Source organism: Gekko japonicus, unplaced genomic scaffold, assembly GCF_001447785.1.
Source record: "Gekko japonicus isolate JY-2015 unplaced genomic scaffold, Gekko_japonicus_V1.1 scaffold76, whole genome shotgun sequence".
NCBI classification, from domain to species: domain Eukaryota; kingdom Metazoa; phylum Chordata; class Lepidosauria; order Squamata; family Gekkonidae; genus Gekko; species Gekko japonicus.
Genome location: NW_015166420.1, coordinates 891097 through 907191, shown reverse-complemented (window position 1 = coordinate 907191; position 16095 = coordinate 891097). Strand labels below are relative to the sequence as shown.

The 16095-nt window shown below is 48.3% G+C and overlaps 1 protein-coding gene across 1 annotated transcript in view; it reads right to left on the bottom strand.

Annotated features, from left to right (window-relative positions):
• The window catches only part of AGRN (agrin), a 377914-nt gene extending 367077 nt beyond the window's left edge, over positions 1 to 10837 (bottom strand). Inside the window, exon 1 of the mRNA XM_015411659.1 lies at positions 10628 to 10837. Within this exon, the coding sequence (XP_015267145.1) occupies positions 10628 to 10837 (210 nt within the window). The remainder of the gene's footprint in view (positions 1 to 10627) is intronic.
• Positions 10838 to 16095: the final 5258 nt, after the last annotated feature.

Below are 16095 nucleotides of genomic sequence, written 5' to 3'. Positions count from 1 at the left end.
CCCCACCTACCTCACAGGGTGTCTGTTGTGGGGAGGGGGAGAGGAGTTTGTAAGCCGCTCTGAGACTCCTTTGGGTAGTGAAGGGCGGGGTATAAATCCAATCTCTTCTTCTTCTCTTCTAAATGGCAGGCATCTTTTAAAGTGGGGGAGGGATTTGGGGCTACCTATTTTATCTTGGTTGCTTTAGCGATTAGTGTATGTCACCTTGAATCAAGAGGAAAAGGTGAATGTGTTTTAATGCATAAATAAATAAAGCCGTGATGTATGAACGCACATAGTCAAACAAGCTATAGTTTGGGTTCGCAGCTGCTTTGCTAACCACAGTTTGTACTAACATTGCTTCATTGCGAGGTCTGGCTTCACAAAACAAAGTCTGGCCAGCAGCAGTGCCCCTTATGGATGCATGACCCCAAAGATGGCAGGGAGGCCAAGAAGGGCCAGGAAGAACTAGGATTTAAACGCCAACTAGGTGTCTCTTAGAAGACTCACCCAAGACAGATGCACAAACTATGCCTGAGGTCTGGATCCAGCCACTACCAGGCATAAAAGATGCCATCACTATTTATTCATTTACCACCAACATGAAGAATCATCAGAGTTACATGAAAGCTGAAACCCAGAAATCTAAGCAGAAGCCAGTGCAAAGAAAGGCTCCATGTCCTTAACACAGGTATTTCAGTCACTGGCTTCTGAGACAGAGAGGCAGACGATAAACCTTCACCAAGAGCTCAAAGAAGACACCCTCTTGATTCCTGGTGCTTAGTCACTCCAGAGAAAGGTGTGATTGGGGAGTTCCCCCTCCGGCGTCTGCCTTCTGTCCTTCTCCTGATTGTTAATCAGTCGGCAAGGAAATTAAGGGCCTGGAGCTGTTTCCACGGCATTAGCTCCCATTTCTTTCATCAGCTCCATCAGGCTTATCTCTCTTGATATTGCAGGCTCCGGAGGATTAGAAGTTAACCAGCATAGACAAGCGAACTTCAGCTCAAAGAGGGGAAGAAGACCTTTGGGTTCTTCCATTCCAGCCCCCCCCCCCTCCGTCCTGGAAAAACATTGTCTTGGGGGAAGGTGCTGATTGCTCTGTGAAACCAACCCAGTCCAAGTTTCTCGCCACAATAAGCAAAAAAAAAAAATAATGTTAAAAACACAGAGAAAAAACACACAATTTTTCTTCTTGTACCTGCCCACACCACAGGTACAATTCCCAAGCAGTTTTTGAACCAACAGAATCGCATCATTTCCCCATATGCCCTACACTATCTTTGCCAGGCACAGACTTTTACGAAGAAGCAAGGTCAGGAAATGCTTTGTCCCCTCTATATAAGCTGAGGTCCAGAAACACATTTGAAGGGCCCATTGCATTTATATCCCAACCTCCCTCCAAAATAGTCCAAGTGATATGTATGGACTGGGAGGGAAGGTGGCACGGGAAAGCCTCCTCTCGTCAGATCTGGGAAGCTAAGCAGGATCAGGACTTGGATGGGAGACCACCAAGGATAGGAGACCACCAAAGAAGGCTCTGCAGAAGAAGGCAATGGCAAGACCACCTCCCCTTCTCGTTTGCCTTGAAAGCCCCTTGCTGGGATCACTATAAGTCAGCTGGGACAGTGTTCCCTCTAAGCCGAGTTAGTGTGAGCTAGCTCACATTTTTTTAGCCTCCGGCTCACAGTTCTGTCTCAGCTCAGGAAGGAGGGCTCCAGAGCAAACTAATTTATACAGTAGCCGAACTGCTCGCTCACAACTGTAATGCCAGCAGCTCACAAAGTAGAATTTCTGCTCACAAGACTCCAACCCTTAGAGGGAGTATTGGACTTGACATACATATACATCCTCACCCCAGATCCAATACTGGAAGGAATTGATTCTCTCCACATCTGTGACCTGCCAAACCAGACATGAAGTTTGCACAACCATGATGGGCACTGGTGGAACATCACAGGAGCATGCCAAAGATACCAAATGGTACTCCTTTGACAGCAGAACAGTGAAAACTGACAAAAGGCTATTAACTACAGCCCCCGTTTCCATGCTTCCTTGGTGGGACACCAGATGCTTGACCTACTCTGACCTCACTTTCGCCCAGTGAAGTAATCCTGACACACTTACAAAGATTGGCTAATTTCAGAAATGACTGGGACAGCTACGAAGCAAACTTCCATGTTCACAGGTAACATAGCTCTAAGTTGTTGTTGTTGTTCAGTCGCACAGTCGAGTCCGACTCTTCACGACCCCATGGACAAGATCACGCCAGGCCCTCCTGTCTTCCGCCGTCCTCTGAAGTTGGCTCAATTTCATGTTCGTTGCATCAATGACACTGTCTAACCATCTCATCCTTTGCCGTCCCCGTCTTCTTTGACCTTCAATCTTTCCCAGCTTCAGGGTCTTCTCCAGTGAGTGCTCCCTTCTCATTTGGTGGCCAAAGCTCTAAGTACCAGCTGCTAGGTCTAAAAAAATGGCCAGTGACTATAGCCTTTATTCCTTTACACAGGAGTCTCCAGCAATGCTCCCTTTAAGCTGTGGGGTCTTGTGAGCAAAGATTCTCCTTTGTGAGCTACTGGCATTAAAGTTGTGAGCAAGTGATTTGGCTACTGCATAAATTAGTTTGCTCTGGAGCCATCCTTCCTGAGCCAAGGCAAAAATGTGTGAGCTGGAGGCTAAAAAATTGTAAGCTAGCTCACACTAACTCACCTTAGAAGGAACACTGGTCTCCAGGGACATCCGACTGCCTACTGCTGGAAACAGTGTTCTTACGTTCTAATCTAGCCATGTTGACTGAGCGGAACCTCCACACTAAGCATCTGAATCCCAGAGTCAGAAGGCAACATCAGTGGAAGGCCTTGGCCTCTATGCCCTGCCATTGGCCTTGCAGAGGAACGGGTTGGGCACTGTGTGAGACAGAATGCTGGACTAGATGGACCACTGGCCTAATCCAGCAGGGCTCTTCCTATGTTCTTATGAGGGCCTTGGCCTCTCTGGCCTGCTGTTGGCCTTGCAGAGGAACTGGTTGGCTATTGTGTGAGACAGGATGCTGGACTAGATGGACCACTGCTCTGATCCAGCAGAGCTCTCCTTATGTTATGATGCTGGGCTAGATACCCTTTGTGTTCCTTTTACTAAAGCTGAGCTGTGAATTAGCCAGTAAGAAGTTGTCGCTTCCATTGGGGAGGGGGAGACCAGATGATGCACCTCAAAGAATTTTTTAAACTAAAAAAACCCCAAAACTTTAATTCCCTTATATGCCTCCAAGGTTCAAGCAACAATCTCTCCACGATCCAGACAGGCAGCTCAACAAAGCAACTCTTTAAAACACCGCACACATACTCAGCCACTTAACATTGATCAAAATTGCCCCTTCGTGCCCTTTTGCCGTGCTATTATATTTAACTATCAGGGCAGTAAAAGGTTTTTCTACCAACACTCGATGATTACCGATGCAGCCACCAAGGAGGGAAGGGGGGGAACTCTTCAGATGAACTGAGGCAGAACACAAAGGGTGTGGTCTCGCAGCTATAGCACAACCTCGCTGTACCCTGGTTCCATCTTGCCATCACAAATGCTTATTAGGATTCCTCCATCGCCCATATACAGATGAGAAGTGAACATAGCTCAGTGGAAAAACAATGCTTCACACTTAGACATTCTTGAGCTCCATCAATGGCATCACGACCACAGACGGCAGCTTTTGGGGAAGGCGCCACTTGTGGCTGTAAGAAGCAACCGCTAATCAGAGTTCTGATCTAGGTGGACCCATGGTCTGTCGCTGAAAGGTAACTTACTACGTTCAGGAGTTAAGACCATAAAAGTAAAGGTAAAGGTTCCCTTGCTCAAAAGCCAGCCGAGTCTGTCTCTAGGGTTGCGGTGCTCATCTCCGTTTCAAAGCTGAAGAGCCAGCGCTGTCCGAAGACGTTTCCATGGTCATGTGGCCGGCATGACTAAACACCAAGGCGCACGGAACGCTGTTACCTTCCCACTGAAGTGGTACCTATTTATCTACTTGCAATTTCTTGCTTTTAAACTGCTAGGTTGGCAGGAGCTGGGGCCAGAGACGGGAGCTCACTCCGTCATGCGGCACCCGGGTCTCGAACTGCTGAACGATCGACCTTCCACAGCCTGCAGTTCAGCATCTTAAGATTGGATTTATACCCTGCCCTTCACTACCTGAAGGAGTCTCAGAGTGGCTTACAATCTCCTTTCCCCTCCCGTCCCCACAACAGACACCCTGTGAGGTAAGTGTGGTTGAGAGAGCTCTTTCGAGGACTGCTTATGAGAGAACAGCTCTGAAAGATCTTCTAACTGACTCAAGGTCACACCAGCAGCTGCATGTGGAGGAGTGGGGAATCAAGCCCGGTTCTCCCAGATTGGAGTCCACACTCCTAACCACTACATCGAACTAGACAATACAGAACTTGGTCCCCAAAGGCCCAAATCAATATGCATGGTGTCATATACTCTAAACCAGAAAACCTCCACATGAATACATCTGGGCTATTAGTAAGGATGTTGTGTTTTTTTAAAGTAGAATGTCAAACCCAAAATAGCATGGTGGGGAAATTATATGTGCGACTCTGCAAATGCTACAAAGGAGTCAGCTGTACAACTTCTAGTCCTGAGATTGGGTCACCTTAAATCAAAAATCTGTCACTCACATTAATCCAGTTCTCTATAAAACACGCTTATTCATGAATACACTGGTGAATTTAATCAAAATGAAAGTGATATAAGATATTTTTAAATGGTTTCTTTTACTGGGTAAACTTTTATGCATGAGTTCAGGTTCATGTAACTCTCTGGGTAGGCAGAATGAAAAAGCTCAGTTATAAGCACACCAAAGACCTCTACATAGATTTAAGAACTGCCATTTGGATCACTTAAATAAAGCATTACGAACACAAAATGTAGAAGCTGACCTAGGAAAAGGCATCACCTCAGCTAATTTCCCTCTCATTGTCTGGGCCCAACCTGACAGAACCTCTGAATGCCACATAAGATGCTAATGGCACATACTTTATGGAGTAAAACACAACAAAAGTCTGATTCAGTATACGGCATCTCCTTTATGGAGTAAAACACAACGAGGGTCTGATTCAGTATACGGCATCTCCATATGATCTTGTGTATGTGTTCAACTATAGTATAATAGATCAGTTCAGTTGTTCCATAAGGAATAAACACGTCCCACAATGATTGTTTTGTTACCTTAGACAATAATTCTTCAGCCACATCCCCACTGCATTGTTTCATTCAACTAAGAATCTTTGCTGTTACACAAAAATTGTTTTATCTTACTTTGTACTCTGCTCGCTGATTGACTGAGTAGTCTTATACTTGTAATCTACCCCGGGGGCGCTGCATTATCCTGTTCCACCAGGAATCTTCGCTGTTAGATCCAAATGATTTTATCACACTTTATTATTCACTTGCTGACTGACTCGATAGTTCTGATTGTATCTGTAATCCACCCTGAGTCCCACTGAGAAAGGTGGACTATAAATTGAGCCAATGGCAGCCACGTACCCTACTGTGGTGCAGATATTTCCAGGCCTAAGAACCGGCAGCGCAGGTATAGAAAGGGTATTTGGAAATACAGGCCCAGGGAGGTTACACCTTGAACTACGCTTTCCTGCAGGAAGGCATCTTAACATATCTGGACTTTTTCCTCTCCCTGTTATCTCTCCCATCACTGAAATTTAAACCATCAGCCCCTCAGGTCAGGGATCTCTCTTTTTGCTAATGTTACTTTTGTCAAGTGCAACACACGCTGCTGTTGCCATGTAAATTGCTTTCACTAACCAGCTTTCCAGAGTCTGAGCCACAGAAGTTTAGCGGAAGCACCAGTTTGATGCTAAGGATTATTAGGAAGGGAACTAAAAACAAAATGGCCAGTCGCGTTACAGTGGTTTTGCACACTACAGTGAACTATGGCATGGCCACACTGGGAATGCCAACATACTGTTCTGGTCACCCCAGATCTAATTGTGAAGCTGGAAACACTACTTTGCACAGTACTTCATTGGTTTAGGGAATACCTTGCCATTAAGATGTGGTGTTCCCTACTAGTGTAGACAGATATCAAGGTGGAGGAGGCAAATTCATGGGGAAGCCTTTTATCACAAGAGAAGCCAATGTTGGATCAGGGCAATGGCCCATCCAGTCCAACACTCTGTCACACAGTGGCCAGAAATACCAGGTACCATCAGGAGGTCCAGTAGTGGGGCCAGGACACTAGAAGCCCTCCCACTGTTGACCCCCCCTAAGCACCAAGAAGACAGTGCATCACTTGCCCCAGAGATCCTATCTATACCTTGTGGCTAATAGCCACTGATGAACCTCTGCTCCATATATTAATCAAATTCCCTCTTGAAGCCGTCCATGCTTGTAGCCGCTACCACCTCCTGCGGCAGTGAATTCCATGTGTTAACCACTCTTTGGGTGAAGAAGTACTTATCAGCATCTATTTGCCTGACCTGGATAGCCCAGGATAGCCTGATCTAATCAGACCTCAGAAGCTAAGCAGGGTCGGCCCTGGCTAGTATTTGGATAGGAGACCTCCAAGGAATACCAGGGTCATGACATGAAGGCAGGCAAGGGCAAACCCTCTCTGAATGTCTCTTGCCTTGGAAACCCCACGGGGCCACCATAGGTCAGCTGTGACTTGACGGCACTTCGCACCACCAGCACGTTTGCCATAATGGCAAAGTAGAACCTCCTCATGCAGAGGTCGTGTACCTCTGTGTGCCAGTGCCTGAGAGACGATGGCAAGAGGAAGCTTTGGCCTCTGTGCTCAACCTGCAGGCGTTCCAGGGGGCATCCATCCGACCACTGTGAGAAACAGGATGCTGGATTAGAGGGACCTCTGGCCCGATCCAGCAGGGTTCCTGTTGTTAAAGAAATACCAGTGTTCCCTCTAAGCTGAGTGAGTGTGAGCCAGCTCAGTTCTTTAGCCTCCGGCTCACGCATTTTTGTCTCAGCTCAGGAAGGAGGGCTCCAGAGCAAACTGATTTATGCAGTAGCCAAATCGCTCGCTCGCAACTTTAATGTCAGGAACACACAAAGTAGAATTTTTGCTCACAAGGCTCCACAGCTTAGAGGGAGCCCTGCCTAAGACCTATAGCTAGAGGATGTCTTTAGACTTAAACCAGAGACAGAAGTTAAAGAACCACAGAAATGGAAATTACCCTAGAGGCCATCTAGTCCAACCCTCTGCTCACTGCAGGATCAGATTAGAGCCTCCCTGACAAGTGTTCGTCCAGCTGCTGCTTGAAGACTGCCAGGGAGGGGGAGCTCACCACCTCCCTGGGCAGCTGATTCCACTGTGGCACAACTCTGACTGTAAAAAACCCCCAACAAACTCAAATTCCTACTGTATCTTATATGAGAAATCCTAGAACTGAATTCTCATCAAGTAAAGCTCTTGTCACTGAGGGCTTTTAAGCTTTTCCCCACCAGAAAACAAGTTTTTAAAAACATTTAGGACAACTTGCTGCGCTGCAGATGTTTGGGGCTGGGCTGAATTCCCTTAAAAGCAGTTTTCAAAGTCACTCCCTCACAGGGGTTAACCTCTCTTTTTTAAAAAGGTTACTCGCCGTCTAAAAATACATAATTATGCACTGAAGTCTTTCAACTGGCCCAATGAAAAACATGTGTCTATGCCTTACAGAGGATCTTGTTCAGAATTAAGGGCGTGGAGGTTTGGGGTGGGGGGACAACGACAGGACGAATGCCTGTACAAACAGAGAGAGATCGTTCAGAGTGATTCTCAGATTAGCTTTGCACTGAACCGAGATCTAAGGGGATTTGGGGAAGAGGGGGGGGAGCGGAGCAGCTCGTTTCAGACATGCCTTGTAGCATCAAGGTTAAAACAGGAGGAGAAGACTGACATACTCCTTATTGAAGGTCTCTGCACAAAATCGGGTCCAATTTTCACGATCAGTGCTGTCGAAGTGAACAATCAGGTCTGCGTTTTAATTTTCCATTTTTTTAAAGCAAAGCTGTGTAAGAAGCCTCAAAATATGTGTTATTATTTCAGATGCAGTTAGTCACTCTCTTCAAATAAGCCCTCTACAACTGAGCCTTAGATAGATTTGAGTGCGGTAGCGCCTTAGAGACCAACAAGACAGTCAAAGCTCACTTCGTCAGATACAAGTAAGACTCAGGGGTCTCTACGCCTACTTGTATCTGATGAAGGAAGCGCTGACTCTCGAAAGCTTATACCTCAAAAATCTTGATGGTCTCTTAGCTGCTACTGGACTCAAATCAAGCAGTTCTACTCCAGGCCGATATGACTGCCCACCTTGAACCGAATCTTAGTGAATCATCCACTTAAAACCCCAAAGCTCTGAGTTACAGTTACAGGATTACAGCTGCACTTCCTATGATGGCAAACTGAATACTTGCAACCTCCCAGGAAGCGCTCCATACTAAAGGACTAATCACCAACCTGTACACTGCAAGATTTAAAGGTTTCTATGACCTCATAACATTCATTCCTCCACACAAGACGTAGCCTAGAGCATCTGTGCATTCTTTTCCACACAAGAGGCTGCCTGGTGCAACTCTGTGTTTTTTTACCACTCTGGTGCTGCCTCTTTTCATCACCAGCTACTACGAATGGGTAATTTTGTGCAGCATCTACTTATCAGGTGTGATCGGAGAATTCGGTTCCTCTTGGCTTAAAGGGTTCAGTGGCTTTAACAGCCCGAAGGGGGAGTTTTATCAGGGAGTTTTATCGTTGAATGGGGACCACCAGTTGCTGTTCTAGAATTGAGATCCTCCAGGCATGAGCAATTCTCACACATTCTAAAGCATGAATCATCTCGGCTGTATGAAAAAAAAGAGCATCTCCAGTTTTAATTTAGACAGCTGATGGCGGCAGGTAACAAGTTTGGGGAAATACTGTTGGCAAGTAAGTGATGGCACCGGCTTCAGCATGAACATACTTAAGAGGGCACTGTAAACGTCTTGAGAGAGCTCAAATCCACAGGATACACACCCCTCTGTGTCATGTAAAGCAGCCCCCTCCTCTCATACTCATGGAAGCTTGCTGTGGTTTCTCAGTTGGGAAGGGGATGGCCTAAACGTGCTCAGAGGCACTCTTGTTCACATCTCCTATTTCTCCTTAGTACTGAAAACAGCGCCAAGACTCAGTCTCAACTCATGTTCCTCTCCAGCCAACCTCCCAAGAAGTCAATGGGGCTGTGCTGGCTTATATCCAAGCATCTCACTTTAACTGCATCAGGACACTGAAATGGCATCCCGCAGACCACTTCCTTTACATTGGGATCACAGGTATTCCTACATTGAGCACTTCCTCACACAATGTATAATTTGCTTTTGGAACTCATTACCACAAGCACATGGTGGTGGCCACAAATTTTTCAGGCTTCTAAAAAGAAGAAGAACTGGATTCATGGAGGACAGATGTTTATTAGCCACGATACCCAAACAGAACCTCCAGCTTCAGAGGCAGTACACCTCTGAGTTCCAGATGTTGGGGGTGAGCGTCAGTGGCAGGCTGTTTCCTTGGTCTGACCCTGTCCAGGAGTTCTTAAGACATCTGTAAGTTGCGACCACACGCATACAGCAAGCTGTTCACTGGGGCTACCCCAAATGTAAGGGGTACAGTGGGAGCATCATTCTGACTCTGCATCCTGCAAGACCTTCTTACTCTCACTGTCCTGAAGAAGTCATTCACGGACTACCAAATCCTCCACATGCATACGCAGAAGTAATTCCTACCATCTCTGGTTAGCCTTAGGGAAAATGAACCCAGGATTGCAGCTTTTTAAAAAAAACTGATTAAATTAGCTGATCATTTTTACTGTGAACTGGAACAGCTACGGCTTGCAGTTGTGACAGGCCACAATCCATTCCAGTGCACCCTCCCAGGTGTGACTCCTCTGGAGTAAAGATGGGCTGCACCGACTGCAGCTTACTCCCATGCTTCTTCCCCCCCCTTTTTCCTGTTACTTTTTCCTTTTAATAAATAAGATTCTTTAAACCTCACAGGGGATGTACCCAGAACAACAAGAAAATAACTCACACATGGGGGGGTGGGGTTAAGTTAAAAAAACGTTCAGCTCAAAGAAGCGAGCCTGTGACTCACAAAAGCCCCTGCCCTGCCGCAAATTATGCTTTAAAGTGCTCCTGGACTCTTGCTTTTTTCTACTGCTACAGACAAACAGGGCTACCCATCTCGATAAAGAAACTTGGGCTTCAACCCAAAGGGAGGTGGGCGCCGACACAACATTTTAAAATACTTTGCCTAGTGGGGGAAGCAGAATGAAAACCATTCCAAAGGGTCCAGCTGTCCATTTGCACCAACATGAAAATGGGTTTGAAATCAGTGACTCACCCCTCAAGTCCTCTTCCACCATAACCTGCTATTTCAGAAGAGGTTCAATTCATTCTTTTCCAAAGCATGCAGGTTTCTAAGCCACTTAAAAACAGAAGCCGGGGGGGGGGGGGGGGGGGGAGAAGCAACAAGTGGGGGCGAACTCAACAACAAAAACAACACTCCTATCCAAGAGAGAAAGGAAAAGTTTGCCAGCTCTGCGGGCTCCTAAGCAGCCGCCACGATCCGAAGCGGCCGCGTCCACACGCCGACCCCCCTCCGGTGCCCACTCCGGGTTACCTTGCACGAGTAGGTCTGATGCACCGGATCCACGTTGACGATTTCCTCCACCGTCCCCGTGAGGACGACGTTGGCCTCCTCTTCCCTCCGCTCCAGCTCTCTCTCGGGGCAGCTTCCGTCGCAGCCCCCCAGCCAAGACGCCAGCAGCGGGAAGACGAAGACGAAGAAGAAGCAGGCGAGGGGCCGGGGGGGTCTCTTCTCCCACCCCATCGCGGCACAAAAGGAAGGGGGGGGGGCAAGCAAGAAGGCGCAGGGAGGCTTGCAACAGGATCCACAGCCAGGCGATCAAGCCCTGCGGCCGCCCGCCTGCACCCAACGCGCGAGCCGGGGCTGCATGGATCGCCGCCGGAGACTCCGGTTACTTTAAGGGGGGGGGGGGGGAGAGAAATCTGGGAGGGGGGCTTAAAAAAAGAGAGAGGAAGAGCTCGATTGCGAGCTCCGAGCAGGGAAGGAGGTTTTTGCTCCTCTCCTCCGTTTGCTTTGCTCGCTCGCTCTTTTGCCAGTGTGAGAAAAACCTTGCAGAGAGAGAGAGAGAGAGAGAGAGAAGCAATGCTGAGAAGGAAAAGGGGGAGGGGGGAAGCCGAGGGGAGGCCTGGCCAAAAATAAGGGGTGGGGGGAGAGAAAAGAGCGAGCGAGCAAAGAAAAGAGAAGAAAGGGGCGAGAGCGCTGCCTCTGCTCCTTGCTGGCTGCCTTCGGCGCGAGGGGGAGAGACGCCACCCGCAGGAAGGACGGCTCACATCAGGTTAATGGATAATCAGGGCCTCCAAACGTGATGTGACTTCTAAAGGTGGCGCGCTGGGAAGACGCGGGCTAGTGGAAGGAGCCCCCCCGCCGGCTTCTCCTTTGCAAAGGCCGCGCCGGCTTTTCAAAGCCGGCTCGTCTCCTGGCGTTCCACTGTCTTTGGCCTTTTGTCCGCCGCCGGAGGGAAGGGGGCTTTACGGGGGTGGCCAACTTTTTAAAAAATATATATATATTCCTGGCGACTTGTGCTTTTAAAGGCTGCCAAGGAATTCAGGCGGTGGAGCTTGCGGGGATCAGGAGGCTTCCCCTGTTGAATTTCGAACCGCGAACGGCTCAAGGGCCTGGCTGGAAACAGCAATGCAGAAATGACACGCATGAAAGTATATATATAAGGGTGCTGGAATTTCCTTTCCTGCTTGTATCTGATGAAGGGAGCTGAGACTCCCGAGCCATGTTGTTCTGTTCTGTTCAATTCAAGTCCAGTAGCACCTTGGAGCGGTAACCCCCGACCCCCTTTTGAGCCTGCAGACACCTTTGGAATTCTCATATAGTGTGGCAGCCACAGACTGGCTACCACAAAACAACTGCCACAGAAGGCAAAACTAGCCATGAAATGGCTGCCACTGCTTACTTTGAATCACACAGTGAAGATCTTTGCATCGTGGTGGCAGCTGCTGCCAAAGCTGTGTTTTTTAAAATCTGCACAGCCAATCAAATCTCCGGTGGCCAATCAGAAGCCTTGCTGGGCAAAAGCTCCACCAGGCCCCACCCACTTTCTAAAACCAGTCTGTGAGCACCAAGAAACATGTCAGCCTGGCAAGACGGCCTGTATGGCCCCTTGCAACTCTGTGATTCCATGATTCTAAGCACCATGGTGCCCGTGGGCGCCATGTTGAGGACCCCGTCTTAGAGAAATGCCTAGAAGCACTACGAATGCTGGTTTTTCTGTCCCTAAGCCTTTCTCTCATACGCTTTATCAAACTGGTTACATGTTGCATTGTACCTCTGATTCCTGACTCCTTTCTTTGCTCTGCAGCCTGACTTTTCCCCTTTGCAACACCTTCGGACTGGTATATGAGGACTCTGGGATCTCCATTCCTTCTTGCATCTTATGAAGGGAGCTTCAAATCTCAAAAGCTCATCCCCTGGGGATCTTGTTGGTCTCTAAGATGCTGCCAGACTCAAATCGGGCTACATGATTCCCCTTGATTTTTTACCCCCGATGCACCAAAAAGAGAGGAAAGGGGAATTACAGCAGAAGAGAACTGCAGATGCAACTGAGGCAATGCAGGATACCAATCATAGACCTGTTTACTGAGAAACAAGACCTGAAACTGAGCATCAAAAAAACTAAGACCATAGCATCCGGCTCCATCACTCCTTGGCAAATAGAAGGGGAAGTCATGGAAGCAGTGACAGAATTCACGTTCCTGGGATCCAAGATCACCGCAGATGGTGACTGCAGCCATGAAATCAAAAGACGCCTGCTCCTTGGGAGGAAAGCGATGGCGAACCTAAACAGCATGATAAAAAGCAGAGACATCACCCTGCCAACCAAAGTCCGTATGGTCAAAGCAATGGTATTCCCAGTAGTAATGTATGGCTGCAAGAGTTGGACCATAAGAAAGGCCAAGCGCCGAAGAATAGATGCTTCCAAATTATGGTGCTGGAGAAGACTCTTGAGAGTCCCTTGGACTGCAAGGAGATCAAATCAGTCAATCCTAAAAGAAATCAACCCTGACTGTTCCTTGGAAGGCCAGATACGGAAGCTGGAGCTCAAATACTTTGGCCACTACCAAATGAGAAGGGAGCACTCACTGGAGAAGACCCTGATGCTGGGAAAGATTGAAGGTCAAAGAAGAAGGGGGCAGCAAAGGATGAGATGGTTAGACAGTGTTACCGATGCAACGAACATGAAATTAAGCAAACTCTGGAGGATGGCGGAAGACAGGAGGGCCTGGCGTGATGTGGTCCATGGGGTTGCAAAGAGTCGGACTCGACTGTGCGACTAAACAGCAACAAGACCTGATTTACACATGCAGGAGAATGAGGTGGTAGAACGGACTATACCACTGCTGGCTGCAGGTGGAGGAACCCATCTTGGAATGCCCTCCTATGTTAACAAAATAAGAACATAAGACCACAGCTGAATCGGACCAGTGGCCTGTCTAGTCCAGCCTCCTGTCTCACACAGTGGCCAACCCGTTCCTCTGGAGTTGTGAACAACAAGGCAGAGAGGCTGAGGCCTTCCCCTGATGTTGCCTCCTGGCACTGGGATCCAGATGACTGCTTCCGAATGTGGAGGTTCCCTGCAGAATTCCCTTGAAACCTCCCTGCAATTAGAAAATTACGACTGCAAGCCCAGAGAAGGAACAGGAGCTGCCTTAGAATTTCTGTTTGCCTGGAGTGTTCCCTGTGAAGGCACAGTCAAAGCCGGAGTCCCTCACCTGCGGCCGGGTGCATTCCTTTCTACCACCTCATTCTTTGGCATGTTTGAACCAGGCCCAAATCCCACTGAGTTTGGTGTGACTTTTTCCTACCATTCGATGCCGCTCTTGAAGGGCAAAGTACAATGGTAGGCATGTCAAACGACCAGGGGGACTCAGCCCGGTTCACTCTGGTACTTTTAAATAATTGCTTCGTTTGTGGGAATACAGAGTCCTGAAAGGGGGGGTGGGGGGTGGAACCAAAGTGGTAGAACGGGTGGAACCAAAGTGGTAGAGCTCTTCACCTTTCCGGGCCTACCAAAAGCAACAGATGGGTCAGTTTTGATTGGCAAAATCACACAAGTGAGGTAGGATTTAGGGTGGCCAGCTTCACATTGGGAAATTTCTGGAAGGAGAAGAGAAGAAGAGATTGGATTTATACCCCGTCCTTCACTTGGAGTCTCAGAGCGGCTTGCAAACTCCTTTCCCTTCCCCTCCCCACAACAGACACCCTCTGAGGTAGGTGGGGCTGAGAGAACTCTGACAGAAACTGCTCTTTTTCAAGGACAGCTGTGCCAGAGCTTGTGACTGACCCAAGGTCACATCAGCAGGTGCGAGTGGAGGAGTGGGGAATCAAACCCGGTTCTCCCAGATTAGAGTCTGCACACTTAACCACGACACCAAACTGGAGAGTTGGGGGTGGAGCCTGTGGAGGGTATAATTTGGGGAGGGACTTTAGTGGGATGCAGTACCCAGAGCAGCAGAGACATTTTCTCCAAGAGAACTGATTCGTGTAGTCTGGCAATCAGATGTAATCCCAGGCAATCTCCAGGGCCCACCGGGAGGTCAGCAATCCTAGACTGTGCCCTCTCTTCCACCACTACCACAGTTTGACGTTTTAAGTGGGTGATTCACTAAGATTCGGTTCCAGGTGGGCAGTTGTATTGGTCTGGAGTAGAACAGCTTGATTTGAGTCCAGTGGCACCTTAGAGACCATCTGGATTTTGGGGGTATAAGCTTCCGAGAGTCAGAGCTCCCTTCATCAGATACAAGTGGGCGTAGAGACCCCTGAGTCTTACTCGTATCTGACGAAGTGAGCTTTGACTGTCTTGTTGGGGGCCTCGCTCCCCCTCCTGTTTTATCTGGCTCCTGTGACCACACCCTATAGCACTTATCTACACAGGTCAGCCTCTCTCTTCCAGCCATACCCAAAGGCAGGGGTTATTTCCTGCGGGAGAGCACAGGAGCGGAGCTCCGGCAGTAAGGAGCCCAGGGGACGGGCACATGCAACAAGCCCTGCTCCCTGCTCCCAGCAGCCCTCAGTCGGGCCACGAGGAGCAAGAAGCAGCCAGGTAAGTTGCAGAGCCCCCCCCCCCGGCCCGCCTTCAGGTACAAGCTCTTCCTCCTCTGTGCGATCTATGCGTTCCCCCCCCCCCAATAGCTAGCAGTCCAAAACAGTTCAGTGGAGCCTGAGCAGTGGGTGTTGCCTTCTGACACACTTCCAGTGGTCAGGGGGTGTGACATATGCCAATAAATTATGCTAGTGAGCTCCTGCACCTCTTTTTCTATGAAATGACCCCTGCCCAAAGGGCTTTGTGCCTTTGATATGCACATTTAGTACATAAACCCGCTTAGTCCTTGATAATACCATCACTCAGCATGTGGAATCATTGGGGTCTAATTTACCATCATAGTAAGTGCAGCTGTAATCCTGACTGGCAAATCGCTCAGAGCTTTGGATCAGTTTGGCATTTCACATAAAGGCCCTTTGCTCAAAACAACAAATCAACTCAATCTAGAGCTCAAGATTTCCAGGTTCTCTGCTCCAAACATCAGTCTAGCTAGTGGTCTCTTCTTGCTTCCAAACATGGCCTGACCTTGCCCCGTCCTTCGATTCAGTTGTTCTCCCCACCCCCCCTTTATGGCCAGCTGTCCCTGACAATTATTGCAAATCTAATCAGAAACCTTAAGTGGTACCTGGGGAAGGATAAGACACTTTTTCATCTCTAAATCAGCCTTCCCCCAGGAGACATTTATCGTAGGCCGATATTTCACCTGCGGGACCCCAAACAAGCCTTGTTTGCAATTTGAGGGCAAGTGGTTGAATTATTGAATGGCCTGAATGAGTAAAGACAGTCAATAATCCAGGGAAGGGCAAGCACAGATGATCAACAGAAAGGACGGAGAGTTCTTTTTAACCACTTGCGTTCTCAAGGGAGGGCATTTTTATTGGGCTGGACGTTGAGTGATAAGTAAATAAAACAAAACCTCGTGTTTATCTGTCCTCTACAGCATCTCCTT